The 14,369-nt window shown below is 37.4% G+C and overlaps 2 protein-coding genes across 2 annotated transcripts; one reads left to right on the top strand and one right to left on the bottom strand.

The window, feature by feature from the left end:
* Window positions 1-5,662: 5,662 nt before the first annotated feature.
* Window positions 5,663-9,820, top strand: GCK72_003234 (uncharacterized protein; the record flags this gene model as incomplete). The annotated part of the gene is made up of 6 exons (XM_053723906.1): window positions 5,663-5,762; window positions 5,948-6,017; window positions 6,406-6,529; window positions 7,312-7,521; window positions 8,304-8,605; window positions 9,658-9,820. 6 exons carry the CDS (start codon window positions 5,663-5,665, stop codon window positions 9,818-9,820), a joined length of 969 nt encoding a protein of 322 aa, XP_053592551.1.
* A 1,147-nt stretch (window positions 9,821-10,967) lies between these two features.
* Window positions 10,968-12,461, bottom strand: GCK72_003235 (uncharacterized protein; the record flags this gene model as incomplete). The annotated part of the gene is made up of 4 exons (XM_053723907.1): window positions 10,968-11,092; window positions 11,207-11,360; window positions 11,968-12,222; window positions 12,402-12,461. 4 exons carry the CDS (start codon window positions 12,459-12,461, stop codon window positions 10,968-10,970), a joined length of 594 nt encoding a protein of 197 aa, XP_053592552.1.
* Window positions 12,462-14,369: the final 1,908 nt, after the last annotated feature.

Raw genomic sequence — 14,369 nt, forward strand, 5'->3', positions numbered from 1 at the left:
GAGAAGCCATGTGCAAAGGAGAGAAGGGGATGGAGAAGAAGCCGTTTGGGGGGCTACTGCTCTCATGCGCAGCAGTCCCCCCCCCTTTTCTGCCAGGCACATGAAGAAGAAGACGTCGTCCCCTCCCCCTCTCGTCAACATTCACCATAGATGGAGTGAGAGAAAAAGAGAAATAGAGAAATAGAGAAATAGAGAAGGAGGAGCTTTTGAAGAGGAGGAGAGAGCACCTCTTCTGGATGAGTGAATGAAGATGAAGAGTAGATTAATTTCTGAGAGAAATCTGTGTAGATCAAACGGAGAAATGTGAAAAATATGGAAGACTTATAATGATTTGAAGCCATGGAAGCCTTTGACACCCCTCACGGCGTTCCTTGTTATTCGATTCATCTCAAAATTTATATATTCTTGTAGATCACAAACAGAGCTGCATTTTTTTAATTGACACTTTTTTGATAGCTCCGCCCACTTTCGAGATATGCGCTTTGGAAGATCAGCGTTTTGAAAATGCAGGCTATAAGTTTGCGTTGCGAAGAATTTGAGGGATTTCATTTGAAATTTTTTGGAAAATAAGGTCAAATTTGGAATCATAGCTTAAAATTTTCTATATATACCTTATTTATAAGTTTAGAACGTTTTATAGTACCACTTTGAAAAATCTCACTTTTCAAGAATTTTCTGAAAATCAGACAGCTTTGAAGGGGTGCCCTGAACACTGGTATCGTTGAAAATTAAATATTTTTATTTCATTTTATAGATCACAAATAGAGCTTCATTTTTGTAGTTGACAATTTTTCGATAGCTCCTCCCACTTTTGAGATATAAAGTGGAAATTTGCAAAAACGGCCTAAATTACTAATTTTCAGCGCGAAAATTTGATTTTTACATTAAAATATCCGGAAAATTCTATTTCTGACGTTAAAAACTATTCAAAACCTAATTTTCCAAGTCGGAAACCACATTTTTAGCAAAAACCAAGTTTGGCCGAGAGGGTCATGGGGAAGGGGCACCACTATGAGAATGGGTGCCAGGGTTCGATCCCGCTTGGGGTCAATTTTTGTGAATTTTTTATTTTTTCTGTTTTTAGTTCATTTTATTTTGTAGATCACAACAAGGGCTTCATTTTTGTAGTTGACCACTTTTTGATAGCTCCGCCCACTTTTGAGATATGCGTCTTAAAAGTCACATGAATTCATAGTCGCCGCCAATCTTTAAAGGCGCATATCTCAAAAGTGGGCGGAGCTATTAGAAAACTGTCAACTACAAAAATAGAGCCAAAGACATTTCCTATTCAAAAAACACACACTTGAAATTGTGTTCTTTCTCAGAAACGAGGTTCCATCGTTACAAAAGCCATTAAAAGTGTACACCCAACTTTTTTTCCAGATTTTTTTTGTTCGCATTTGGACCACAACACACCAACCACATTACCCAAAAAGTATACACATGCTCCAAGTCAAGGATACACCGGAAGTGAAGGGGAAAGGCAGTGCTCTCTCTCAATTCTATGAAAGAGGGAGAGAGAGCAGGTGGTTTAGAATTACATGGCTTTTGTTTTAGGCAGGAGGAGGAGGGGGGAGAGTTGTTACTCCTTCATTAGTGTCCCTTATTTATGCTTGACTGAAAATGATGTGTAGATCAAAAACAATAGATCATTTTTGTAGTTGACAGTTTTCTGGTAGCTCCGCCCACTTTTGAGATATGCACCTTTAAAGTTCACTACCTCATGGCAGACTTTAAAGGCGCATATCTCAAACATGGGCGGAGTTATCAAAAAGTTGTCAACTACAAAAATGTAGCCCTGATTTTAATCTACCAGATAAAACGAACCAAAAACAGAAAAAACTGAAAATTCACAAAAATTGACCCCAAGCGGGATCGAACCCTGGTACCTATTCTCATAGTGGTACACCTTGACCAACAATTTCTCGGCCAACCAACCAAATTTTTGCTAAAAATGTGGTTTCCAACATGGAAAATAAGGTTTTGAATAGTTTTTAACGTCAGAAATGGAATTTTCTGGTTATTTTGATGTAAAAATTACATTTTTGGCGTTTTTTAGGCAATTTTCAACTTTAAGCGCTTGTATCTCAAACGTGGGCGGAGCTAGTGGAAAGTTGTCAATTACAAAAATAAAGCAGAATAAATTTGCTATTTAATGATATAACATTTTTGACAATCCAAACACCACATCACCCAGAAAAACCGGTTGGAAAATGTTGGTCACTTTAACTGTGGTCACTTTTGAGATATGCGTCTTTAACATTGGAAATTCCTTGAATTTAACGCAAAATTCGGTTTTTACATCAAAATAACCGGAAAATTCCATTTCTGACGTTAAAAACTATTAAAAACTTAATTCCCCATGTCGAAAATCACAATTTTAGCAAAAATTTTTGTCATTGTAAAATTTTTGTCATTGTAACCTTTTTTGTCCTTGTAACTTTTGTAAATCTTTATTTTCAAGAAAGCATTTTCCCTGCGGACCCACATTTCATCTCATATACCAAAAGCAACAACTTCTTGGTGTGAAGACTTATGACTACTATGGGGCTTCTGAATTCCCTGGAGACCTAACAAACGACGTCTTCTTCTTTTTCCTTCTCCGACGGATTTTGATGTATAGGGCTTAGTCAAGAATGGTTGAGACGAAAAGGGGGGACAGATGTTGTCAGGGGGGACCATGAACGGACGGTCCGGTCCATGGAAACCCCCAGCCAGCTGTCATCGGGAAAATGGAAAAGGGAGGGGGCAGATGGTGACCGACATGTTCCTCTCCGTAGTATCATTATGGAGAGGAGGATGTCTATTTAAGGGGGGGGGGCGGATTAGTATTATATTTTTTAGGGACGGTGTACTACCCCAACCAGATGGGGGAAGCCACCTTTCTTAGAAATTGTGTAAGAGAATGAGAGACATAATTATGGGGATATCAAATTTTTGGGAGGAAGGGGGGGGGGGGGGAGGAATTTAGAAACCATAAAAATAATAATAAGTTTTCTGACATAGTTTTGACACGTTGGGTGTAAGTTGGGTTAAGTTTTTAACGCCAAAAATAAAATTTTCCGGGTAATTTGATATAAAAGTCACATTTTAGCGTTAAAAATGACATGAGAAACTTTAAAGCCTCATATCTCAAAAATGGGCGGAGCTATCAAAAAATTGTCAACTACAAAAATAAAGCTCTATTTTTGATCTACAAGAGCAAATAAATGAAAAACAGAAAAAATCAAAAATTCAAAAATAGACCCCAAGCGGGATCGAACCCTGGTACCCATTCTCATAGTGGTGCACCTTGACCAAGAGACCAAATTTTTGCTAAAAATATGGTTCCCGGCATGGAAAATTAAGTTTTAAACAGTTTTCAACGTCAGAAATGGAATTTTCAGGTTCATTTGATGTAAAAATCTCATTTTGGCGTTAAAAATGACATGAGAAACTTTAAAGGTGCATATCTCAAAAGTGGGCGGGGCTAACAAAAAACAGTTAACTATGAAAAGATAGTCCAAAACATGTTCTGCTTAACCATTTAATAATTCAGCCATTTTTACAACTCCCGATGCCACCCGGCTCCTTCTGAAACTTTTTCTCAGAATTTTTTGAAAATTTATGAAAAATGAAAAATTGTTGAAGTTTGAAGCGGCTTAGTGATGTTTGAATTTTTAGGAATAATAAAAAAAATTAAATAACTAAATAGATAATTTCTCGGGCTACAATTTCGTAGTTGACAATTTTCTGGTAGCTCCGCCCACTTTTGAGATATGCGCCTTTAATGTTCACTACCTCAAAACGAGAGAGAGCAGAGAAGCTAGAGAATCCAAATTTTCGGGAAAATTTTCAAATTTTAGCAATATTGGAACTCTCAAAGCTTTCTAAAAGCGAAACAAAAAATTAGACCACCAGGTGGACTCGAACCCTGGTACCTCTGCTGACGTCGAAAATTCCACTAGACCATTTCTACGATTTTTGTCAAAAAGTTGGGAAATTGGTTTTTATGGGTTTTTATGGATTTTTGAGTGGATTTTTATAATTTCTACGTTATTTAAGAGCATTTTTCACGTCTGGACCCTTTAAAATCACATTTTCAGGTTCAAACGTGGAGTCGATGCACCATAAAAAAAACTGCAGAAAAAAAAACTTACAGCATCTCTCACGCAATCACTGATTGCTTGAAATATTTGAACCATTGTTGGAGGTTGAGCATTTTCAGACATCCGGATTCTAGACGGACACACAGACACACAGACACACAGACAGACAGATAGAGAATACTAGCAGACAGTACTCGGGGAAAAATTTCTTTATAGTAAAAAAATTTATTTTCGAGTATAGAATTATATAGAGAATTCGAATAACAAAATGGTATATGTCATAAATTTGTTTTTCACTGTCTTATTTTTGCTTTTATTCAATTAGTGGAAGAGGGAACAGACGGAGAAAAGGGGGAGGGGGTACTGTAAGACAGGGACACTTTTTTCATATAGACCAGACAAATTAATCAAAAAATTATATTAAAAATGGGAAAATTCCAACAAAAAGCTTCTCAAACTGCTGAAAATGATTTTGACTGCTTGTCCACGAGGAGTACACGGCGAAATCTTCGTTAATGTTCTGGAATTTTATAAAAATTATGAATCTTGGCACTTTCAATAAAGATTTGAGTGGCATATTATTTTTATTGAAAAAAAGAACGACATTTTAGCCCAAATTTTTTTTTCGAAAATTTCAATCAAAATTCTGACTTGTCCACGAGGAGTACACGGCGAACTATTATGGAATTTTCTATAAATTAAAGTATCGGTACTTTCAAATACGCTGATTTCAAAAATCTAAACCATTTTTCTTAGAAACTTTTGGAAAATGAGATATTTATCTTCGAATTTGGTCAAAAACAAAAGTTTTGAGAACTTTTGAGTATTTTTGAAGTTAAATATCTTTTTTTTAGGCATTTTTATAGGGATTGAGTATGATTTTTGGGATCAGCGTGTTTGAAAGTGCCTATACTTTAACTTTCAGATTAATCCAGAATATTTGCAGAGAGTTCGTCGTGTACTCCTCGTGGACAAGTCAGAAAATTTTTTGTCCACGAGGAGTACACAACTCAAGCTTCTGGATTTCCCTATAAACAAGTTAATAGACATTTCCAGACATGCTGATTCCAAAAATTACATTCATTATCTGTAAAAATGTCTAGAAATTGAGATATTTGAGTTCAAATAAACTCTAAAATACTCAAAATCATAACTATCGTTTTTGACCGAATTCGATGAGAAATATCTCATTTTCTAGAACTTTTTACAGAAATTTATTATGATTTTTGAAATTAGCGTGTTTAAAAGTGCCTAATCCCCAACTTTCAGATAATCCAAAATGTTAGCAGGGAGTTCGTCGTGTACTCCTCGTGGACAAGTCAGATAATTTTTTGTCCACGAGGAGTACACGGCGAACTCTTTGCTAATGTTCTGGAATTTTATAAAAATTATGAGTCTAGGCACTTTCAGACATGTTGATTCCAAAAATCATACTTGATTTCTGTAAAAATTTCTGGAAATTGAGATATTTGAGTTCAAAAATACTCAAAAATACTCAAAAATCATAACTGTCATTTTTTACCAAATTCGAAGAGAAATATCTCATTTTCTAGAATTTTTAACAGAAATTTATTATGATTCTTGAAATCAGCGTGTTTGAAAGTGCCTATACCCCAACTTTCAGATTAATCCAGAATGTTAGCAGGGAGTTCTCCGAGTACTCCTCGTGGACAAGTAAGAAATTTTTTGTCCACGAGGAGTACACGGCGAACTCTTCGTTATTCTTCTGAAATTTTATGAAAACCTATGTCTGGGCATTTTGAGACGCGCTGATTCCAAAAAATTTAATTATTTCTTCCAGAGATTTCTGGAAAATGAGATATTCATCATCAAAAATTCATGTTTAAAAAAAATTTCAGACTTGTCCACGAGGAGTACACGGCTAGCTCTCAGACAACCTTCTGGAATTCTCTATAAATTAGGATATCGGTACTTTCAAACACGCTGATTTCAAAAATTTCAGTAATTTTTCAGCTGAAACATCAGAAAATCGTGATATTTCACGTGACCTTGCGCTCAGAATTTATTATTTTTTCACTTTTCAAAAACAAATGGCGTGGAGGGCAAAAAAAGAGAAAACATTGAAATCTCCACGTCATTCCCACAGTTATCGATCATTCGACATCGAGAAAAAGCGAAAATCACGGGCGGATCAGAAGAAAAATTTTGAAATGGTTAGTTTTGGCTCAATTGTTTGTCTTGCATGACTCAACTTCGATTCGACACCCCAAACTTGTGCTTTCCAGAAGTTTTCTTGAAAACTGGTTTTGATTTTTGAAATCAGCGTATTCGAAAGTACCTGGACACTTGTTTACAGAAAAATCCAGAGGAATAACGGAGAGTTCGCCGTGTACTCCTCGTGGACAAAAAATGTTCGGCTTGTCCACGAGGAGTACACGGAGAACTCCTTGCTAACAGTTTGGATTTATCTGAAAGTTAAGGTATAGGCACTTTCAAACACGCTGATTTCAAAAATCATACTCATTTTCTGTTAAAATCTCTAGAAAACGAGATATTTCTCTTCGAATTCGGTCAAAAATCAACAGTTTTGATTTTTAAGTTTTTTTGAGTTTTTTGAAGTAAAATTTATCAATTTCTAGGCATTTCCACAGGAATTCAGTATGATTTTTGAAATTAGCGCGTTCAAAAGTATCTATACACTTGTTTACAGGACAATCCAGAAGGGAAAAGGAGAGTTCGTCGTGTACTCCTCGTGGACAAAAATTGTTCGGCTTGTCCACGAGGAGTACACGAAGAACTCCTTTCTAACATTCTGGATTTTTTTGAAAGTTAGGGTATGGGTACTTTCAAACACGCTGATTTCAAAAATCGTATTAAATTCCCTTGAAAATTTCCAGAAAATGAGATCTTTGACTTCGAATTTAGTCAGAAGTTGATTTATTATTATTTTTAAACGTATTTTTGAAGAAAAATATCTCAATTTTCAGACGTTTTCACAGGAAATAAATATGATTTTTGGAATCAGCGTGTCTGAAAATGTCTATTAACTTCTTTATAGGAAAATCCAGAAGCTTGAGTCGTGTACTCCTCGTGGACAAGTCAGAAATTTTTTGTCCACGAGGAGTACACGGCTCAAGCTTTTGGATTTTTCTATAAACAAGTGTATAGCCACTTCCAAACACGCTGATTTCAAAAATCATATTGATTTTTGTGAAATTCTCTAGAAATCGAGATAATCCACACCAGATTTTCTTTTTTCCAGCTCAACCAAATCCTCTGTGCTCTTCTCCTCATCCTATGCATCCAATATTTGAATGGTGCTGAAATGACAATGAAAATCACAATGAGTGGTCGAAACGACGACTGCGCCAAGTACACGGCTCACGGAAGCGATTATCTGCAAATCACACACGCTCGCATCTTTCAGAGCGGTGAAGAGACGAATAGGACAGTACGCGATGGGGAGATTCAAGTGAGTGGAAATCGACTATTAAAGGTTTCAGACGTGAAAAATGCTCTTAAATAACGTTAAAATCATGAAAATCTACTCAAAAACCCATAAAAACCCATAAAAACCAATTTCCCAACTTTTTGACAAAAATCGTAGAAATGGCCTAGTGGGATTTTCGACGCCAGCAGAGGTACCAGGGTTCGAGTCCACCTGGTGGCAAAATTTTTTTGTTTTACTTTTGGGAAACTCTGAGGGTTCCAATATTGCTAAAAATTTGAAAATTTTACGAAAATTTGGATTCTCTACCTTCTCTGCACCCTCTCTCCCTCTCATTTTGAGGTAGTGAACTTTAAAGGTGCATATCTCAAAAGTGGGCGGAGCTATCAAAAAATTGTCAACTAGAAAAATGTAGCCCTTTTTGTAATTTACAAGATGAAACAAATCAAAAACAAAAAAAATCAAAAATTCGAAAAATTGATCCAATGCGAAATCGAACTCTGGTACCCATTCTCAGAGTTGTCCACCTTGGCCAACAACTATTCGGCCAACCTCAGACTTTGCTAAAAATATGGTTTCCGACATAGAAAATTGAGTTTTAATGGTTTTTAACGTCAGAAATAAAATTTTCCGGTCATTTTGATGTAAAAATCACATGTTTCCGTTAAAAATGACAAATTTGGGCAGTTTTTGCAAACTTCCAACTTTAAAGGCGCCTAACTCAAAAGTGGGCGGAGCTATCAAAAAATTGTCAACTACAAAAATGTAGCCCCAGTTTTGATCTTTAAGAAAAATGACATTTCCAGATCGTTGGAAACATTTTATGCGAGGAAAAAGACAAGAAGCAACGCCGAAAACCGAATGAATACGTGTTCACATGCCACGGCACCCCGGCGGCCAAGTTCACCGGCATCCGAATCATGTTCTCCGTGACTACACCCAAACAAATGCTGTCCGGACCAATTGACTATCGTTATCAGGATGGTTTGATGCATCTGGTAGAAAATGGGTATCTGGATCTGGAGAGTTTGAAGGGACAGGCGTTTGTACACGATCGACACATTCAAATCAAGGGAGTCAATATCACGGGATTGTATGATAAGCCGACGTGAGTTTAGAGCAAGAAACTTTAAATCAATATGTAGATCAAATCTAGGGCTTCATTTTTGTAGTTGACAACTTTTCGATAGCTCCGCCCACTTTTGAGATACGCGCCTTTAAATATGCCTGCGGCGCTGGATTGCGTGACCTGGCGCGCCTCCGGCGCAAACGTGCCCTGGTGTGCCTGCGGCGCTAGAATCGGCTGAAGCACCTACGGCGCGAAAATAAAGGAGAGACCATATTTTTAACAAAAAATTCGGCCGAGAAAGTCTTGGTCAAGGTGGACAACTATAATAATGGGTACAAGGGTTCGATCCCGCTTGGTGTCAATTTTTCGAGTTAAAAAATGTTTTTTTTCTGTTATTTCTTTTTTTTAAATTATAGATCAAAACCTGGACTACATTTTTGTAGTTGACAACTTTTTGATAGCTCCGCCCACTTTTGAGATATGCACCTTTAAAGACATATATGTAAAATGCGTCAACGGCACACCAGATTAATTGAAAGTGGGTGACTTTAGCCGTTTTCAGTGAAATGAAAATATGAATCGTTGAAAAAAAAACGCATTTTCAGTCATAAAAACGCAAAAAGCTTAGAAAAATACAAATTTATGAAATTTCAGTAGAGAATAAGGGACCCAAGGCTTCACTGATTTTTCACCGAATTCAAGATGACGTCACGGCTTCAGAATTTGTCGGAGAATTTTGAATTTTAAATATTTCTGTAGATCAAACATAGAGCTACATTTTTGCCGTTGAAAGTTTTCTTGTAGCTCCGCCCACTTTTGAGATAAGCGCTTTTAAAGATAGTTTTCTATAAATATTTTAAAGATGGGCGCTCTATCTACACTTTGTTCTTTAAAGGCGCATATCTCAAAGGTGGGCGGAGCTATCAAAAAGTTGTCAACTACAAAAATGTAGCCTCAGTTTTGATCTACTTAATGAAAGAGAATGTATTGAATTTTGATAAGATCGGCGGCCATGACGGGTGGGCTCTAAATTTTAAATTTTAATTTTTTGTCAGTGTACTTTTTGTGCCACCCAACCCCTACATTTCCAGATATTTAACAACTGGAAATTGTCACGATGAATTCCCTTCAAAACTAATTGCGGATCACGGACTCTACATGATGCATCGTAAAGATAATAATACTAACACCGGCTCCTTCACTCGTATGTACTTCGAGCCGGATGGTGTTGGAGAATACATTCCGGCGGAATGAAGATTCTCTCTTTTTTTCTGCTTTTTTAAAATGGAATTGTCAAAATGAAGTTCATATGCTTTTTTTTTGCTTGATCACGTATCTTAGATTTCGTTTTTTTATACCAGAAGATGTCGTGTACTCCTCGTGGACAAAAAATTTCTGACTTGCTGTCAAAACCTTAGTTTTTAACGATATTCAAAGAGAAATATCTCATTTTCTAGAAGAATTCACAGGAATTGAGTACAATTTTTGAAATCAGCATGTATGGAAATGTCTAGACTCATATTTTTATAAAAATCCAAAACACCACAGTGTACTCCTCGTGGACAAAAAATTTCTCACTTGTCCACGAGGAGTACACGGAGAACTTCCTGCAAACACTCTGGATTAATCTGAAAGTTAGAGTATAGGCACTTTCAAACACGCTGATTTCAAAAATCACAATCATTTTCAGTCAAAATGTCTGGAAAATGAGATATTTCTTTTCGAATTTAGTCAAGAGCCATAGTTCGAGAATTTTTGAGTTTTTTTTTGAAGACAAATATCATAATTTCTAGAAAATTTCACAGGAAGTGAGTATGATTTTTGAAATCAGCGTGTTTGAAAGTGCCTATACCCTAACTTTCAGATTAATCCAGAATGTTAGCAGAGAGTTCGCCGTGTACTCCTCGTGGACAAAAAATTTTCCGACTTGTCCACGAGGAGTACACGGCGAACTCCCTGCTAAACTTCTAGAGTTTTCTATAAATAAGGGTATAAATACTTCCAGACATGCTGATTTCAAAAATCATACTCATTTTCTTTAAAAATTTCTAGAAAACGAGATATTTGCATTTAAAAATGTTCAAGAATACTCGAAAATCATATCTGTTTTTTTGTTGTTGACAAAATTCGAAGAGAAATATCTCATTTTCCAGAAGTTTCAAAGAAAAATGGTCTGGATTTTTGAAATCAGCGTATTTAAAAGTACCAATACTCTAATTTATAGAAAATTCCAATATAGTTCGCCGTGTACTCCTCGTGGACAAGTCAGAATTTTTTTTTTGAAAAACTCAAAAAAAAAATTGTGGGCTGAAAATTTTGTTTTTTTTTCACATATAAATTCCGCTCAAATTTTTATTTCCGATGAAAAAACTCCTTTATTTTCCACAAAATACTCTCTAAATCACTGTTTTTTCGGTGGAGATCTGGATCCTCTTGGCTTCAGAAGTGGTGGACGAAGACGTGGAAGAACCGGAAGACGTGAGGAGAGATCACGACGGGAGATCACGTGACACGCCTCGATTAGGACTGGAAATTCGGAAAATTGGAGATTTTCAGAGATTTTCAGACGATTTTAGTGGGTTTTTGACCCCAAAAACTCGAAAAATTTGAAAAATGGACATCCGGACACCCCTGACTTACCTTCTCTTATCCCAATACTCGGTTTCCATTGCGATTTCTCCAAAAACTTTAATTTAATCTTTGGATCCTTCTTACAGACTAAAATCGGTGGAGTGAATGGATACGTTTTGGGAATGTTGACGGTGATTATGTACTCGGTGTGCGGTGGAGCGCACTGGAAAGAAAAATGGGCGGAGTTAATAAAATAGCTTTTACATGGTCAGATAGAAAATGTCTTGGGCTACATTTTTGTAGTTGACGGTTTTTCACAAGCTCCGCCCACTTTTGAGATACACGCGCTCAAAGATAGGTACCAGTAGTATGGAGTGAGGATCATCGGGGAGGGGGGGTCCCCCAACAGCTGTACCCCTTTTCGACCGCATTGTGAGAAAAACCGGGGGCCCTCCTCTTTTACCACACTCTCTCGCCCACATTTAGCGCAAAAAACCGGACCACCCTTCTCCTCTCCCCTCTGGACAAAAACCTATGCGAGAAAAACCGGGGTGTTTCCCAGAAAAAGAAGACTTTTTGCGCCTCAGTCAAGAAAGTCTTCTTTTTGTGGAAAAATTCCCCGCCAAATTCAAATTCAAATTCGTTTCTCTTTTTTTTCAAATTCTTTTTTCAAATTCTATTTTTCAAATTTCTTTTTCAAATTTCTTTTTCAAATTTCTTTTACACCTGAAAGAAAGAAACACACTTTTTACCACCACAACAACTTTATTATAATAATAAAAACAATTTAAAAAAAAACAAATTTTAAAAACAATTTAAAAAATATAAACGCGTATGGTTGTGGTGTGGCGTATGGTGTGTGGGGGGTAGTAGTTGTAGTAGGTGTCGATGAAGTTGTGGTTGTAGTAGGTGTCGATGAAGTTGTGGTTGTAGTAGGTGTCGATGAAGTTGTGGTTGTAGTAGGTGTCGATGAAGTTGTGGTTGTAGTAGGTGTCGATGAAGTTGTGGTTGTAGTAGGTGTCGATGAAGTTGTAGTTGTAGTATGAGTATGATGATGATGGCTGGTGGTTGGTGGGTGGGCTGGCCTGCAATAAAAAAGATGAATTATTATTCAACCATAACTATTATCTATTTTCCTACCTCATCCAGTGTGGTGATGATGAGTGTGGTGATGATGAGTGTGTGGTTGTAGTAGGTGTCGATGAAGTCGTAGTATGAGTATGATGATGGTGATGGTTGGTGGGTGGTATGGGTTGACCTATACGGTGGCCACAACCACTTCCACAGGGTACATGGACCCTGGATCCTCCACCAAGAAGACCATACGGTCCTCCGGGTGGAGAAGCCAGATCCCTTATTGACTGCCTACTGTATGGCTGGTCGCCCTCTTCCTCCCTGATTCTTTTTGAATACTAGTTTCCCCTTATTCTCACTCTCAACAATTGCCTCATCCGCACTCGACGCATTTTTACCGCTCGATCCTTTATCCGTGCAGATGTTCTTGTATTGAAGCAGCTCAATCTCCAGTAGTGGCGGTATAGTTCAACCAAACCCCATACGGTAAGTGATCTACTTTTTTCCATATTTCATTCACTAACTAGATACAATTTGCAGAAAAGCAAAACTCAATCATGTCAAGACGCCCATCTTCCCGAGCTCGGAGCACCCTGCTTGAAGCAGATGAAATAAAAGAGGAGGAGCTTGAAATTGAATAATCTAGATGCTTTTGAACCCCGCCGTTCTATAGGTCGACTCCGTAAAACCAATCACGGAAGTAGATAGGTACGTGAAATTTACCACCATGTCGTCAAATTTACCATGAGATTTTGTGACTGATGGCATTAGCGTATGACTCAAGATTGAAGACTGGCCAGAGAGCTTGAGCAAAAAGAGCTCAAAAATGTGTCGAAGATTCTTTTAGCGCGTTCATGGCGTTCGGACCAAAAAGTCGTCGGACCACGGTGGCCGACCACTTCCACCAGGTCCATGGGATCTGGCTTCTCCACCCGGAGGACCGTATGGTCTTCTTGGTGGAGGATCCAGGGTCCATGTACCCTGTGGAAGTGGTTGTGGCCACCGTATAGGTCAACCCATACCACCCACCAACCATCACCATCATCATACTCATACTACGACTTCATCGACACCTACTACAACCACACACTCATCATCACCACACTCATCATCACCACACTGGATGAGGTAGGAAAATAGATAATAGTTGTGGTTGAATAATAATTCATCTTTTTATTGCAGGCCAGCCCACCCACCAACCACCAGCCATCATCATCATACTCATACTACAACTACAACTTCATCGACACCTACTACAACCACAACTTCATCGACACCTACTACAACCACAACTTCATCGACACCTACTACAACTACAACTTCATCGACACCTACTACAACCACAACTTCATCGACACCTACTACAACTACTACCCCCCACACACCATACGCCACACCACAACCATACGCGTTTATATTTTTTAAATTGTTTTTAAAATTTGTTTTTTTTTTATTGTTTTTATTATTATAATAAAGTTGTTGTGGTGGTAAAAAGTGTGTTTCTTTCTTTCAGGTGTAAAAGAAATTTGAAAAAGAAATTTGAAAAAGAAATTTGAAAAAGAAATTTGAAAAATAGAATTTGAAAAAAGAATTTGAAAAAAAAGAGAAACGAATTTGAATTTGAATTTGGCGGGGATTTTTTCCACAAAAAGAAGACATTTTTGCGCAAAAAGTCTTCTTTTTCTGGGAAACACCCGGTTTTTCTCGCATAGGTTTTTTGCCAGAGGGGGGAGGAGAAGGGTGGTCCGGTTTTTTCTCGCAAAATGTGGGCGAGAGAGTGTGGTAAAAGAGGAGGGCCCCCGGTTTTTCTCACAATGCGGTCGAAAAGGGGTACAGCTGTTGGGGGACCCCCCCTCCCCGATGATCCTCACTCCATACTACTGGTACCCCTAAGCAAGGGTAGCGCGCCCTCTAACTTTAAAGGAGCATATCTCGAAAGTGGGCAGAGCTATCATAAAACGGTCAACTACAAAAATATAGTTCGAGACATTTCCTATTTAGTTATATAATTTTTTATTATTCTGTAAATTTAGATTTACTGATTTTTTACAAATTCCAAAAACTAAAAAAGTTAAAGAAGTGAAACACAAACACGGGTTCTCGTAATAATTCTTTTATTACGTAACCCAAAACAATCAGAAGACAATATAAATGGTTA

The sequence above is a fragment of the Caenorhabditis remanei genome, chromosome I (genome assembly GCF_010183535.1).
Source record: "Caenorhabditis remanei strain PX506 chromosome I, whole genome shotgun sequence".
Taxonomy (NCBI): domain Eukaryota; kingdom Metazoa; phylum Nematoda; class Chromadorea; order Rhabditida; family Rhabditidae; genus Caenorhabditis; species Caenorhabditis remanei.